The 13,395-nt window shown below is 57.7% G+C and overlaps 5 protein-coding genes across 5 annotated transcripts; 3 read left to right on the forward strand and 2 right to left on the reverse strand.

Annotated features, from left to right (window-relative positions):
* Positions 1-528: 528 nt before the first annotated feature.
* Positions 529-4,629, forward strand: EX895_004601 (uncharacterized protein; the record flags this gene model as incomplete). The annotated part of the gene is made up of 1 exon (XM_029885195.1): positions 529-4,629. The coding sequence occupies one exon, from the start codon at positions 529-531 to the stop codon at positions 4,627-4,629; it is 4,101 nt and encodes a 1,366-aa protein (XP_029738437.1).
* A 247-nt stretch (positions 4,630-4,876) lies between these two features.
* EX895_004602 (uncharacterized protein) lies at positions 4,877-5,572 on the reverse strand (the record flags this gene model as incomplete). Its single annotated transcript, XM_029885196.1, has 1 exon — positions 4,877-5,572. One exon carries the CDS (start codon positions 5,570-5,572, stop codon positions 4,877-4,879), a length of 696 nt encoding a protein of 231 aa, XP_029738438.1.
* A 1,874-nt stretch (positions 5,573-7,446) lies between these two features.
* Positions 7,447-8,550, forward strand: EX895_004603 (uncharacterized protein; the record flags this gene model as incomplete). The annotated part of the gene is made up of 1 exon (XM_029885197.1): positions 7,447-8,550. The coding sequence occupies one exon, from the start codon at positions 7,447-7,449 to the stop codon at positions 8,548-8,550; it is 1,104 nt and encodes a 367-aa protein (XP_029738439.1).
* A 117-nt stretch (positions 8,551-8,667) lies between these two features.
* Positions 8,668-11,115, reverse strand: EX895_004604 (uncharacterized protein; the record flags this gene model as incomplete). The annotated part of the gene is made up of 1 exon (XM_029885198.1): positions 8,668-11,115. One exon carries the CDS (start codon positions 11,113-11,115, stop codon positions 8,668-8,670), a length of 2,448 nt encoding a protein of 815 aa, XP_029738440.1.
* A 1,128-nt stretch (positions 11,116-12,243) lies between these two features.
* Positions 12,244-13,282, forward strand: EX895_004605 (uncharacterized protein; the record flags this gene model as incomplete). Its single annotated transcript, XM_029885199.1, has 2 exons — positions 12,244-13,149; positions 13,235-13,282. The coding sequence occupies 2 exons, from the start codon at positions 12,244-12,246 to the stop codon at positions 13,280-13,282; spliced, it is 954 nt and encodes a 317-aa protein (XP_029738441.1).
* Positions 13,283-13,395: the final 113 nt, after the last annotated feature.

The raw sequence follows: 13,395 nt of genomic DNA on the forward strand, positions 1-13,395 counted from the left end.
TACCACTTCCATTATATCAAGGCCCTGGCTGGCGTCCATCTCTTTCGACACGCTCCGATCGACTCGGGTTGCATCACGGCCTCCTCCGACTCCTCGACACGCGCATCCGTCGTGGTTACTCCCAACCTTGGATGTATTCGGAACGTTAATACTTTCTTGAATTGCCTCGACCTCTCGACGTCCGTCCTCGCAAGGACACACACGCATCGTTTCGGTTCATCGAGCAGTCGTCCTGGATAGATCATTGTCGCATTTAGACTCGAACTCCTAACTCGGTACGTACTGCAGTCTCCCTCGTGCTGACTTCATTTCGCATTCTTGCGGCGCACGTCTCATCTGCGCGCTCTTCTCGTTTCTTCCCACTGACACTTTGACACAATCTCTTCTCTTCCGGCTACCCCTTTGTTCGCCCCACATCGTCGAATCCGATCAATCTAACGCGCCGCCCTGCCACAATTCCTCATCTCGACCACATCACATCCCGCTGTCTCGCGACGATGCACTTGCACCGCCACAACTAACCTCACCATGCCGCCTCGCGACCATCCCGATCATGTTCGCGATCTGTCTCGACGCTCTTTGCCTACACCAACGACCACCCAACAGCCACCTCACACCTCACGATACAGCTCGCTTGCAGCACTCCACAAACCGCGGCTTCCAAACGGGCAGCGTCTCACTCTTCCTTTTGCATTCGCAAGCGTCCAGAGTCCAGGTAGCTTCACCGCCTTTCACGGCGCTTATCCACCTCGAAGCTCCTTCGACCGTCCCATCGCGTTCCTCGCCCACGACGCTCGCTTTCCACGTCCCGCCAACTATCAGGTCGGCTGTCGTATTTCGTCCAGCCTCTCTCACGAGTGCCAGCTCGACAACCCACACCACGGCGACGTCCAGAGCGACAGCAGCAACGACGACGACGACAACGAAGTTGAGGCTGTTTCTTGCCCCAGTCCCTCACCGCCTCGGACTGATTTACCCTCAGGTAGCGAAGAGACATCGTCCACGCGACGCTCTTCGTTTCCTTCCATAACCACCAATATGTCGGCAGCAGCGTCCCTCGACTTGCTCCCACGCGTGGGTCCTTCGAACGGCATGCACAGCCCCTTTTCGATACCTCATCCGCTCTTTGCTCACGACGGGGCTCCCTCCTCCTCCAACAGCTGGATGCCCAGATCGCCATCATATTCCTCTTCTGAAGCCCGACCGCTCCCTTCTCTGGTAAACGAAGCGGGTGTGCGCACAAACGACGCTCTCCTCCATGCGCTCGCAGGCACACCCAGCGGCATGCAGTCCTCTTCCTCTTCCAGCTCCTTCGCAGCGGCCAGCCCGTCCTCTCTCGACGTGAGCCAGACCGCAGGTTCCTCACTCTCCGGTGGTGGCAGCTTCACCAGCTCTGGCGCCTACTCGAGCAGCAACAGCGGCACCTTTGGCCAACCGGGCAGAAGCAGCAGCGGAAGCGGTGGTGCTGCAGACCGCAATGGCTCGCGCAACAACGGATCCGGCGACGACAACGGCTCCGAAGGAAACGGAGACGACGGCTCCAGGGACGCCAGCGAGAAGGACAAGGCCAAGAGAGCCAATCCACTCGTCGACTTGCTTGAGACAGAAACCGCCTACGTCTCGGAACTCAGCAAGATCATCAAAAAGGTCGCCGCCGCTTGGTCGCGCTCCAACTTTCCCCCACAAGAACTCGACAACATGTTTCGCAACATCGAGGCCATCTACAGAGCCAACCGCAGCTTCCTCAAGGCGCTCAAAGAGATTGGTCCCAACCCTTCCTCACCCAAAGCCCTAGGCGACCTGCTTATGAAGTGGATCGATGACCTTGAATCGCCGTACTCGCGCTTCTGCGATAGCTACCTTGCCGACTTCGACGCCTGGTCTACGGTCCAGTCCAATCCGCGCCTCGCCAAGCTACTCGAAGAGGTGTCTGGATCCACCGATGCAGAGGGCAGACCCGTCGTCTTCAGCGACCGAAAGCGCGATCCAAACGAGCCGTGGACGCTCGACAGCCTCTTTGCGCTCCCGCACCTCCGTCTCAAGTACTACAAGAAGCTCTACTCCCGGCTGCTCAAAAGCACGCAGCCAGGCAGAAGCGACCATCGTCTGCTCGTGCGCGCAAACGAGAAGCTCGATCAGCTCGTCGAAAAGTCAAAGCGCAGACTAGCAGTATCGGTGCTCGACGAGGTCGCCGGTCGCGAGTCCCGTGACAGCTCCTTTGCTGAAAGCAACGTCACCAGCGAAAACTCGCCGCGCGATCGTGTCTCTTCTGCCACCTCCAATTCCGAGTCGCAGTCTCCCAGCGTGCGACCCGTACAAACGATCGGTACCAAGACCTCTCCGCCTCGTGGCTCCGCCACAGACCCGAGCAATGGTGTCAGCATTGGCTCTGCTGCCGCTGTTGCCCCGACGTCTGCGCTACTCCCTTCTGCAGGTCGGGCACCCACACCCGGAGGTCTGCCCATGCTCGGCGCTGGTGCACCGCTCACTACACAGCTGAACGGGCTCAGCATCGACCTGCCTAGCGTCTCGCCGTCGCGCCCCGATCTGATCCGGGGCAACTCGGAGGCCGCTAGCGTGCATGACAGCAGCTCACAGACTGCTGGCGATGACGCTGCATCTCAACGCACCAACTCGCTCTCGCAGCCCATCGAACTGCTCGAGAAGCGCCTCGACACGTCCAGGACGCTCGACATTTTCACCATGAAGCCGAAAAAGTGCCAGTTGCAGATGCATCCGCCCAACCTGCCCTTCACACGCTCCTTGCGCAAGTCGGCCGACGTCGTGATCGACTTCACACCGTCCAGCGGTGGTCCTGAGATCAACATTCGCAGAGCACACCTATTCCTGCTCACCGACCTCTTCTTGGTCTGCGAGCGCATGACGCCTAGCGAGAAGGCCGAGCTGTCCAAAGGCGGCGTGGGACCCGATATGTGGCTGCTGTATCCACCTCTGGCAGGCAAGCATCTGCGTGTCGCTGACGTGGGTGGACAGGGCAACGTCATGTCCATCACGATCCTGAAAAAGGAGAAGCTGATCGTGCACACCGACTCGCGCCAAGCCAAGGAGGAATGGCTCGAGCATTTCGCCGATTGCCAAAAGTTTGCCGCCAATCTTGGACTCAAGGTGCAGACAGGTGGCAACACTGCGACATCGGCGCCGGTAGCAGCTGGCAGCAGTCTCGTCTCTGGTGCATCTCTCACATCGGGAGCGCCTAGCCTCATCACGCCTGCGCTCTCACCCGCCATCTCTATCACACCCTCTTCCATACAAGGACACGATGAGGGCACAGATAGGCTTCCCGCACCGTTCAACGCTGAAGGCAGCAACTCGCCCGTCATTGGCTCAGATCTGTCCAGACAAGCTTCGTTCAATTCGGTCGCATCCTTCCCCAAGGCGGCTGCACCCGGCTCGCCCGATCTTGGTGCTTGGCAACCCGGCAGCGGCTCGGCCTTCTCGCCACGCTCGCCCTCCCCCTCGCAATACGGGCCAGGCAGCGGCCCAAGTGGGTTCGGTGGACCCGGTATGCCTCGTCCGCCTATGCCCCGTCCTGGCATGATGTCGCCTGGCAACGGTACGCTCTCGCCGGACACGAGTCCAGCTTTTGGTCCTGCCCGCTACGGTCCCGGAGGATTTGGCCCCAATGGACCGACGGGCATGGGACGACCACCATTGATGCAAGATCCGCATATGCCACCTCGCTCGCCTGGAGGCATGCGAGGGCCAGGAGGACCTGGGGGGCCCGGAGGACCGATGCAATTCCCAAGAGGCGGTCCAAGTCCGGTTCCTGGTCAGATGCCCGGTCCAGGTGGTACCAGTCCTGGGTTTGGTCCAATGCATGTGCGACCTGGAAAAGGACCGGGCCCTGGACCCGCGCCTGGCATGGGGCCTGGAGGGCCAATGCCACCCTTTGCGAACGGGGCACCCAGACCGCCGATGGCACGACCGCCTCCTGGCGGGCCTGGTGGACCGTCATGGATGCAGGGACCGCCTCCTCCCCCGCCCAACGGTATGGGGCCACGCGAGGCCATGCGACGACCGTCTGCGCCTAACCTGCGCCAAGCATCGCATGGCTCGTCTGGCGGCGGACGTACCTCGGACGAAGGCGAAGGCGCTCGGTCTTTTATCCGCACGCGCTCGGTGTCTAGCACGGGATCCACTGCGCCCAAGCTGCCGTCGGCCATGATGAAGGAAGGGCGAGATCGAAGCGAGCGCGGCACCGACATCTCGCCACCCAGCAGCCCAGTTTCCAAGAGGCAAGGTCCGTTCCGCAGCACGGTGTCTGCGCAGATGCGATGCAAGCTGTTCCTCAAGCAGAGCCACGCGCAGTGGAAGTCGCTGGGCAATGCGAGGTTGAAGCTGTACCACATCTTGCCGGACGACATCAAGCAGTTGGTGGTGGAGAACGATCGCAAGACGCTCATCTCGACGATCGTGCTGACGGACGGCGTGGAGCGTGTGGGCAAGGTGGGTGTCGCCGTGGAGCTGAGTGACCGGGGCAACCGCACTGGTATCATCTACATGCTGCAGATGCGGAGCGAAGAGTCGGCGGGCGGGTTGTTTGGGCAGTTGTTGGAGGGGAGCGATAGAACGGCGGCGGCCACCTCGATGGGTGGCAGTCTTGCTTGAGGGATTGTGGAGCGGATTGTCGTCAGATGACATGTGCGTGATTGCTACAAAACACTGTCATGGTTTCTCGGGTCAGATTAGATCAATCGAGCTTTTCTCCATCAGTATCTGCAGCCTGTGTGTTGAGCTTGTGAACAGAAAATCGATCCCATTGATTGCAAGTGGTAAAAGTACATGATGTCGGACGCGGGAGCAAAGTGTGATTGTGAACAGAAGAGAAGTGCGGGTTTGCGGGAGAGAGGTCGATCTAGTCGTCGTCCTGCTCCATTTGCTCGTCCTCGTCGTTCTGTGCTTCGGCGGCGGACTGGGGGTTTGACTTTGTCTTCTTGGACGGCGCTTTCTTGGACGGTTTTGCGGGCAGCTGCTGCTCTGAATCTTCGTCGTCTGCGGGCTCGCCTTGTTCTTCTTCCTCCGTAGCTTCTTCCTCGTCCTCGCCTTCGTCACCTCCCTCTGCCTCTGCCTCATCTCCTTCTTCTTCCTCCTCCTCCTCTTCCTCCTCTTCCTCCTCTTCCTCCTCCTCTTCATCCTGAAGCGTTCCTTCCAAAATCATGTTCTCCTCAGTCTGTTTCTGTTGCATCTTGTCCTGTCTTGCCTCGAGTGCTGATGATAGCGCCATGGGTGTGGGGATGGCGTCCTTGAGGAATTCAAGAAACTCGTTCTGCTGTACTGCGCGCGAGAGGTCCTTGTAAAAAACGTGCTTGCGCTTATCGAGCTTTGCATTTGTGTAGGCTTCGTCTGTGAGCTTCTTGACGAAGATCTCGGTGGCGATGCTGATGAGAAAGGTGGCTTCTTTAGAGCAGATGTCCACGTCGCGATCCGCCTTGATGATGCGCGCAACTCTGGCTGTGGGGAAGATGGAGACGCCGCGTTGAGACTTGGAGCCAGACTTGGAGGGTGAGGTGGTCGATGGACCGGGAGAAGAGGGCGATTCTGGTCGCGACATTGTTGTCTAGTATGATGGTTTGGGATGAGCGATACGATCGATGTGAGCGGTCAGGAGTGAGTGAATGATGGAAAGGTGGAAGGAGCGAGAAAGCGACGAGGAAAAGCCAATTCTTCCGTTCGTCAGTCACAATCACACTTAACGCGACGCGTGCGAGTTTTTCGTTGAGAAACCAACACTTTCCTCCCAATTTTGACGCAGTCTCATTAACGCACCAGCCACTCGAGCACCACCTCTTCATTGTCACTAACCGACTCAGCCATCTCTATCACGCTTGCCGCTCACCTTCACATCTCGGCGTCGGTCATATCGAACGCAGTGACTATATCGGACGGATCGAGCAACCATGGCTACGCCAACATGCTCATAAAGTGGAATCGAAGCGTCCAACGGCCCAAGCCTCATTTCGACTAAGCCTCGATCCCACTTCGGCACCGTGGTCAATCAGGAATATATAGTGGAAAGCAGATTAACAATCAGAGAGCGTCACTTCATTGCTCTCATTAATGATGACAGACGTAACAGAGCACGAGCTGCCACCCGAGGCAGAGTCCTCTCGATATAGGCCCATCAAGCGCCTCGATGAAAGCGTCGTCAATCGCATTGCTGCGGGCGAGATCATCCACCGTCCAGCCAACGCACTCAAGGAGCTCATCGAGAACTCGCTCGATGCGGGTGCCACCCTCATTCGTATCACTCTGAAAGAAGGTGGCATCAAGATGCTTCAAATCCAAGACAATGGCTCCGGCATCCAGCCTTCCGACTTGCCTCTGCTTTGTGAACGTTTCGCCACGTCCAAACTACGAGACTTTGGCGATCTCGAGAGCATGTCGACCTTCGGATTCAGAGGAGAGGCACTCGCCAGCATCAGCTACGTCACCGCGTCGATGAACGTCGTCTCCAAGACCAAGCATCAAGATTGCGCCTATCGAGCCTACTATGCTAACGGCAGTCTTGCACCAGCCAAACCAGGACAAAGCTGCGACCCAAAGCAATGCGCGGGCACCGACGGTACGCTCATTACTGCGGAAGATCTCTTCTACAATGTTCCACAGCGACGCAGAGCCTTGCGCAGCCCCGCCGACGAGTACAACCGCGCCCTTGACGTGGTCTCCAAGTACGCCGTGCACTATGGCGGCAAGGGTGTCGGTTTCGTCTGCCGAAAAGCTTCCAGCAATGCCACTGACCTCAATACTCCGTCCTCTCCCACCACCACGACGCTCGACACCATCCGTATTCTGCACGGCAATGCAGTCGCGCGAGAGCTCGTCGAGTTGAAGGATGTCGTCCATGACACCTTGGGCTTCCAGTGCCAAGGCTGGATCAGCGGTGCCAACTGGAGCAGCAAGCGCACCACGTTGCTCTGCTTCATCAACAACCGTCTTGTCGACTGCCCCTTGCTCAAGCGATCCATCGAAGCGCTCTACGCTACACTCCTGCCCAAGGGTGGACATCCCTGGGTCTACCTTTCCATTTCGATCAACCCGGCCAACGTCGATGTCAATGTGCATCCCACCAAAAAGGAGGTTCACTTTCTGCATGAAGATGAAATTGTCGAGTCCATATGCACGGCGGCTGGCAACAGACTGTCAGGCGCCAACTCGAGCAGGACGTTCGCCTTTTCGCAGGCAGTCCTGCCCATCTTGGCTCCCGATGCAAGCAACACAGCAAGCTCATTAGCCGTTGCTTCGAGACCTGACGGGCAAACCTCGAGACCTGCTCTCAGAGAGACCAGAAGTAGCAGCAGCGGCGGCGGTAGCAGTAGCTCCGCCAATGTCATTCGTGCCTCAGAGACTTCTGGCCCGGTCTCGTCGTCAAAGGGCTACCCACAGCACCTCGTTCGGGTAGATGCAAAGACGAGAACGCTGGACTCCATGTTCGCTTCCAGCTCGGGAGCAAATGGAAAGAAGCGCGCATCGGATGCAGAAGGGCACGAAGCATCTTCCGTCTCGGACGTATGGATGGCTGGGACGTCTGCACAAGGCGGAGGCGAGTCGGAAACGGCAACTCACAGACGTGCAGCGATGCAAAGTAGCGACTCCGTCGTCGACAGCTATGGCGGCAGCGGCAGCGGCTTGGGTTTCAGGGTCAAGCGCAGTCGTCAGGCGCTCAACGTGCGCATCCCGGACTCGGACTGCTCGCTCACCTCAGCGCGAGATCTGCGAGCACAGATCACGAAAGCTCAGCATCGCAATCTGACCGACGTCGTGCAGAACCATACCTTTGTCGGCGTCGTCGATCTGGCTAAAGGCTTGAGTCTCATCCAGCACGAGACGAGGTTGCTGCTGATCAACCACGATGCCATGATCCGCGAATTTGCTTATCAACTCGTGCTTCGTCAATTCGGCAGTCTGAAGCGCATCCGATTGGACCCAGCGCCCAAGGTGGACGATCTCATCCGCCTCGGCTTGGAGAACACGACTGGCGTTCCTGAAGACGAAACAGAAAGCGTCGAAGCGACCAAAGACAAGATCGCCGACGTGCTCTTCGAGAACGCCGAGATGCTCGAAGAGTATTTTTCGATTTGTTTGGATGCCGAGAAACGCACCCTGGAAGGTTTGCCGAACCTGCTTCCAGGCGGCGGCGGCGGCCATGGAAGCGCCATCGAATTGGATCGTCTGCCCCAGTTGTTGGTCAGGTTGGCGACGCGCGTCGACTGGCAGGACGAGCAAGAATGTTTTGAGACCTTTGCACGACAGCTTGCTTGGAGCTGCCTGCCTTGTCCACCTCCCTCGCCGCCGCCGCCATCGTCAACGCCGTCTGGGGTGGCCCCTTTGGAGGACGAAGAAGGAAAAGCGAAAGAAGTGCGGCAGGAAAGAGAAGCCGAGGTAGAAACAGCAAAGAAGAGGGTCCAGCATCTGTGGTTCGACAGCATGGCCAAGTCGAGGGGCAAGTACGTGCCGAGCAAAGCGACAAACGAGTTTGTAGTTCAGGTGGCCAACCTTCCGGATCTATATCGTGTCTTTGAACGATGTTGATGGCGTCATTGCTGCAGCTCATTCACACTCAACAAATACACACAGCAGCTGATCGTGACCGTGGCCAAGCGATGAACTGAAATTTCTTACACAAGAGAGGAGGCGAAAGACTCTTTCTCACTGCTCCTTCTTCTCTTGCTGCTGCACCTGTGTCGGGCCGGATCGGTGCAACTTCCCCTCGAGTTTCCCCCACAATTCCTTCTGCCACGCCTCAGTAAAGGCTTTCCTCCCAAACACACCCTGCGCTCTGCTTCTCGCAGCACGTCTCATCTCCGCCACCTTCTCCGGCTGACGCTCTTGTAAGTCGAAAATGCTCGCCAGAACAGACGCAAACTCTTCGACGGTCTCTGCGTGATATCCTACCGCTGTCTTCTCCTGCTGCTGTTCGCCCTCCTTCGTCGCAGGCGCAGAGCGATTAGCCGAAGGAACAGCGATATCCAGCCAGGGCCCAGCACTCTTGTGGCTAAGCGTGACGAGACCAGCGGCCATGAACTCGACAACATTTATGCCGAAATGTTCGTCCTTCATCGTGCTGATGCCCACACTTGCCTGTGCCAGATGTTGGCAGATAGCCTCGTAGTTTGCGTTGACGACGAACTCGACGCACTCGTCCAGACCCAGCGATTTGGACAGAGCTCGCAACAGCTCGATGCGTTGCTCATCGTCCGAGTTCCTGCTGCTGCCCATCATGACGAGCTTGACGCCATTCTGCGCACCAAACAGATCCGGCCGCGTGTCTCGCAACTGCTTGAGCACCTTTAGCTGCATCGGATGCTCCTTTTCCGGTCGGAACTGCGCCAGGCTGACAACCACCCTGCTCTCGCGCTGCAGCCCAAACTGCGCCAGCGGATCCGTATCGCACGGCGGGAATACCTTCTCCACTCGCCGCCCCATCAACTGCTCCAAGTGACCCCGCGTCCAGCTCCCATTGCCCACCACCACGTCTGCACGCCTCAGTGCCCAGCTGTACACCTTCGCAAACAGCCTGTAGTAGACCAACTTGCCACGACTGCGCACCACCGAGTTGGCGGTACGGCTGTCATTGGTGTGCCCCGCCTGACGTGCAGAAACGCGCGCGAGCATGTCGGTCGAGATGATCGGGTAGTGGACGTATGCAGCGATGGGTAAGGTGCGGTTGAAAAGGCGCGCAACGGGGTAGGTGAACGCATAGCCCATGGTGTCGATCCACGCGTCCGGCACGAGCTGGCTGAGCGCTTCGAACCCCAACCATATCGAGCCGTAACTCTGTCCCAGCAGCGTCCAGCTCTTCCATGCGGAGTCTTCGACCATCCACCGCCGCTCCAATCCCACAAAGGCGACTCGGTTCGGGTCGATGGTGATCCCAAACCGCGATGCTGCTTTAGCGAGGATGTCGGTTTTCGAGGTGGCCGGGTAATCGCCCGTATACACGACACCGACACAGTGCGGGTCGCGCGCGAGGTGGTAAGAAAGTGCTTCGTACAGCACGCGCTCTCCGCCGCCTCCCGCATTGCAGTACGGGTGGAAGAAGCCGATGATTGTGACTTGAGAAGTCTTTTCGTCGATCGATAGCGTCGCGAGGAGCTTGCGTCGCCGCGTACGGTTCGTCTTGCGCACTTTGCGCAGAGCTTTGTCGGCCACTTGGATCGCCCCCACTGTGAACGAGAAGCCGACCAGGCCAAGGGGCAGAAGGAGAGGGAGAATCAGCGATTTGAGTGAGGTAAAGATCGATTCGGTGCGAGAGGTGAGGTCGACGGTGGGGAAGAGGGTGGTGGTGCCTGAAGGGTCGTACGAGAAGCGTGTGGTGGAGGCCGCCGAAACGGCGGTCGGCATGAGGTAGAGGAAGATGGCTGCGACGAGGAGCAGGTACGCTGATCCCGAGAGTGTGCGTGTTGATGCAACGCTCTTCGTTGCTTCTTTGGACTTGGCCTTTGCTTTACCCTTTGACACCTGCCCACGGGCCACGGGCGCCACCGTCCCATCCACCCCCTCATCCCCCCTCAAGCACCTCGATACAACTGCATAGCTGTCCACCATCAACCACGCCGGTATCACCACCCACACCAAGTTCATGAACACCAAATACACCCACAACAGCAACCAGTCGCCCACCTCCAACGCTGCGCTCCCAACCAACCATTCAGGAGCAAACGTCATCCAACCGCCATACAGCTCCGCCGTGCTCAACACCACCACCCAGTAATGGTACGCCCGATCCCCGCGCGCCAGCAGCCACGCGCACCACCCCGCCAAGGGCCCGCACAGCAGCACGGTGACAAACTCCATGGACGCCAGCGTCGCGTCGCCCGTACCCCACCGCGCGTCCGCTGCCGCGTACTCCTGCCACAGATAGCCGAAGAATGATTTCGATGCGTTGACGCTCCGCGATTGCGTGCTGAGGTAGAGCCAAGGTCCTTCGAGCGTGAGGTGGCAGATGCAGTCGAAGGAGAGCCAGAGGTAGATCAGGCGTGTTTTGCGGGTGGTGGTGGAGGGCAGGAGATGAAGGGATGATAGGTAGGCCGTGAGGACCATGGAGCCGACATAGCCGAGGGAGAGCGCTGTTTGTAGGTTGAGTAGTCGATCCATCGTGTCGTGCTCTGACAACAGCGAAAGGGCGCTGTTGGAGGCTGAGGAGGCGTGCGACGAGGGAAAGAAAAGAGTTGATGGTTGTGAAGAAAGATGTTCTGGACAAGCACACTTCACACGGTCCGTGCAGAGACAGAACAGGGAATTCGTTTTTTAATTGCCGCGCAGCCGCAACTACACGCATCCTGACTGCTGAGCAAAGCGTTTCCCCATACTTTGCGCTTTTTGACACCTGGGTCGATCCTCATCACCGAAACGACCATGCACGACCTCCCTCTTGATCAGGTCACTGTTGGGACCGTTGCTAGTGAGTCTGCCTTCACTTCGTTGCGACGCCCGTAGGGGCGGGGTACGATGCGGTGATTGTGGATTAGATTGTGTGGACCTGTAGTTGCACTAAAGAGCAACCAGGAAATATGTTGCGCGCGCTTGGGATGAGCCTGTTTGGCTTAAACATCGACTTGGAATGGTCGTATCCTTGTCAATGCTCGATAGACGTCTGAAACGACCGATCGGTAGAAACGCGAGCAGACACAGTGCAAATCTTTTACTTGCGCGACTTTTCGCTGTAATCTGGGTTTCAGGAAAGAAGTCTAAGGCCGGTATGGCGCATCTTGCATGATGATCGCAAGGAACTCGTCAGGTAAACGGAGGGCAGGAGAGGTTCGCGGAGGCGACTGTGGCATAGCCTCCGTGGTCTCCGAGATGCGTAGTGGAAATTTGGCTCAATGAAGGATTAAAGGAGGCTCAAATGATTCAACGCCAGCTGTAACCATGGATGATGAAGAGGCTGAAGACATGGATAAGAGGAACCGACAAAGGTTCAACAAGCTGGTCGAGTGCAAAGTGCAGTGTCGAGCCGAAACGCGTGGGTGCGTGTGCAAGCCGAAAGTGTTGGTTTTGGCTGAGCAGCTAGAAAAGTACTTTTATTTCCCCCTCAAATCCCAGTTGCGCATCACGTGAATTCGCGACGCGCAAGGGTGAGCTTGAAAAAGTGACACTGGATATGTGCCTCAACCCACCTCAACGAGCAACACTTTCGAGGCTCAAAGAGAGAGTCCCTTTCGACTCTCTGCCACCATCCATCTCATCCTCTCGATCATCATCATCATCGTCATCTAACAGAAAATGTCGCGGACACGAGCACCAACCGGACCCACCCCTACCACACCTCTGCGTCGAATCTCGCGCGGCTCACTTAATGCGCTCTCACACTCGGCATCCAAACAGCTCTCTGCCGGTGCGACGCCTCTTTCGTTCTTGCAAGGCGCAATGACGGATCTGGCCGAGGAAGTGAGCGTGCTGCAACTCAACCTGGAGAATGTTGAGGCGGTACACGAGAGTTTGCACAGCTTCAACGAGAACTTCGCTATGTACATCTACGGTCTCAAGATGAACGCTTACTGCGTCGAATGGCCCGAGGCGCCGTTGCACGACAACTTTGAGCGGGCCGAAAAGCGCATCGCTCAGCAGGCTCAGCAATATGCCGCACAGCAGCACTTGGATGTTGCTCAGCAACAGCCTTACCTGCAGCAACAACATCATCATCAGCAGCAACAGCAGATGTATAACCCAGCAGCAGATCAGACCTACGTCACCACCGACGATGAGAGCATCTACCGCAACGAAGCGCCCATCGCCGCTCCTGCCGCCAAACCTGCTCTCAAATCGGCGCTCAAAAAGCCCTCCAATGCTGCTGCTACCGGTGCTGCCGCCTCCAAGAAACCAGCCACGACAGCGGCAGCTTCCTCCGCAACAGCAGCCAAACCCAAGATGACGCTAGCACAGAAAAAGAAGCGTGAAGCATACACCGACGAGATCATCGAGACGCTTCCGCTTGAATACCGCGGTGGAGGAAACGACCCCAAACAGAACGCCATCGCCAAGCACGTCTGCATGGCTCTTCTCGCTGCGGGCGACAAAGGTCTGCGAATCGCCGAGATTGTCAAGAACCCGGAAATGTCGCAAGCCAAGATCAACAAGACGCTGATTGCGCTCGTGGCTGCCAAACACGTGGTCAAGACGAGCAACAATGTGAGTGTGCTACTAGTCGTTCTGTAGAGAAGAAGATCTGGATGCTGACTGCCATGCTTTTATGGATACGATTGCGATGGTTCAGGGTATCGTGTACAGCCTCGATTCGGCTCGACACCCAGCCCTGCCTTGAGCGCCCCGGCAACACCCCTCCGCCCAGATTCCGATCTGCTTGGTTTAGTCTGCTCATGTCGCTGGCGCGGAGAGAATGCTTTCTCCATTTGCGCCCGGCTTTCTCTGTATCTA

This window comes from Sporisorium graminicola, chromosome SGRAM_4 (genome assembly GCF_005498985.1).
Source record: "Sporisorium graminicola strain CBS 10092 chromosome SGRAM_4, whole genome shotgun sequence".
Classification (NCBI taxonomy): domain Eukaryota; kingdom Fungi; phylum Basidiomycota; class Ustilaginomycetes; order Ustilaginales; family Ustilaginaceae; genus Sporisorium; species Sporisorium graminicola.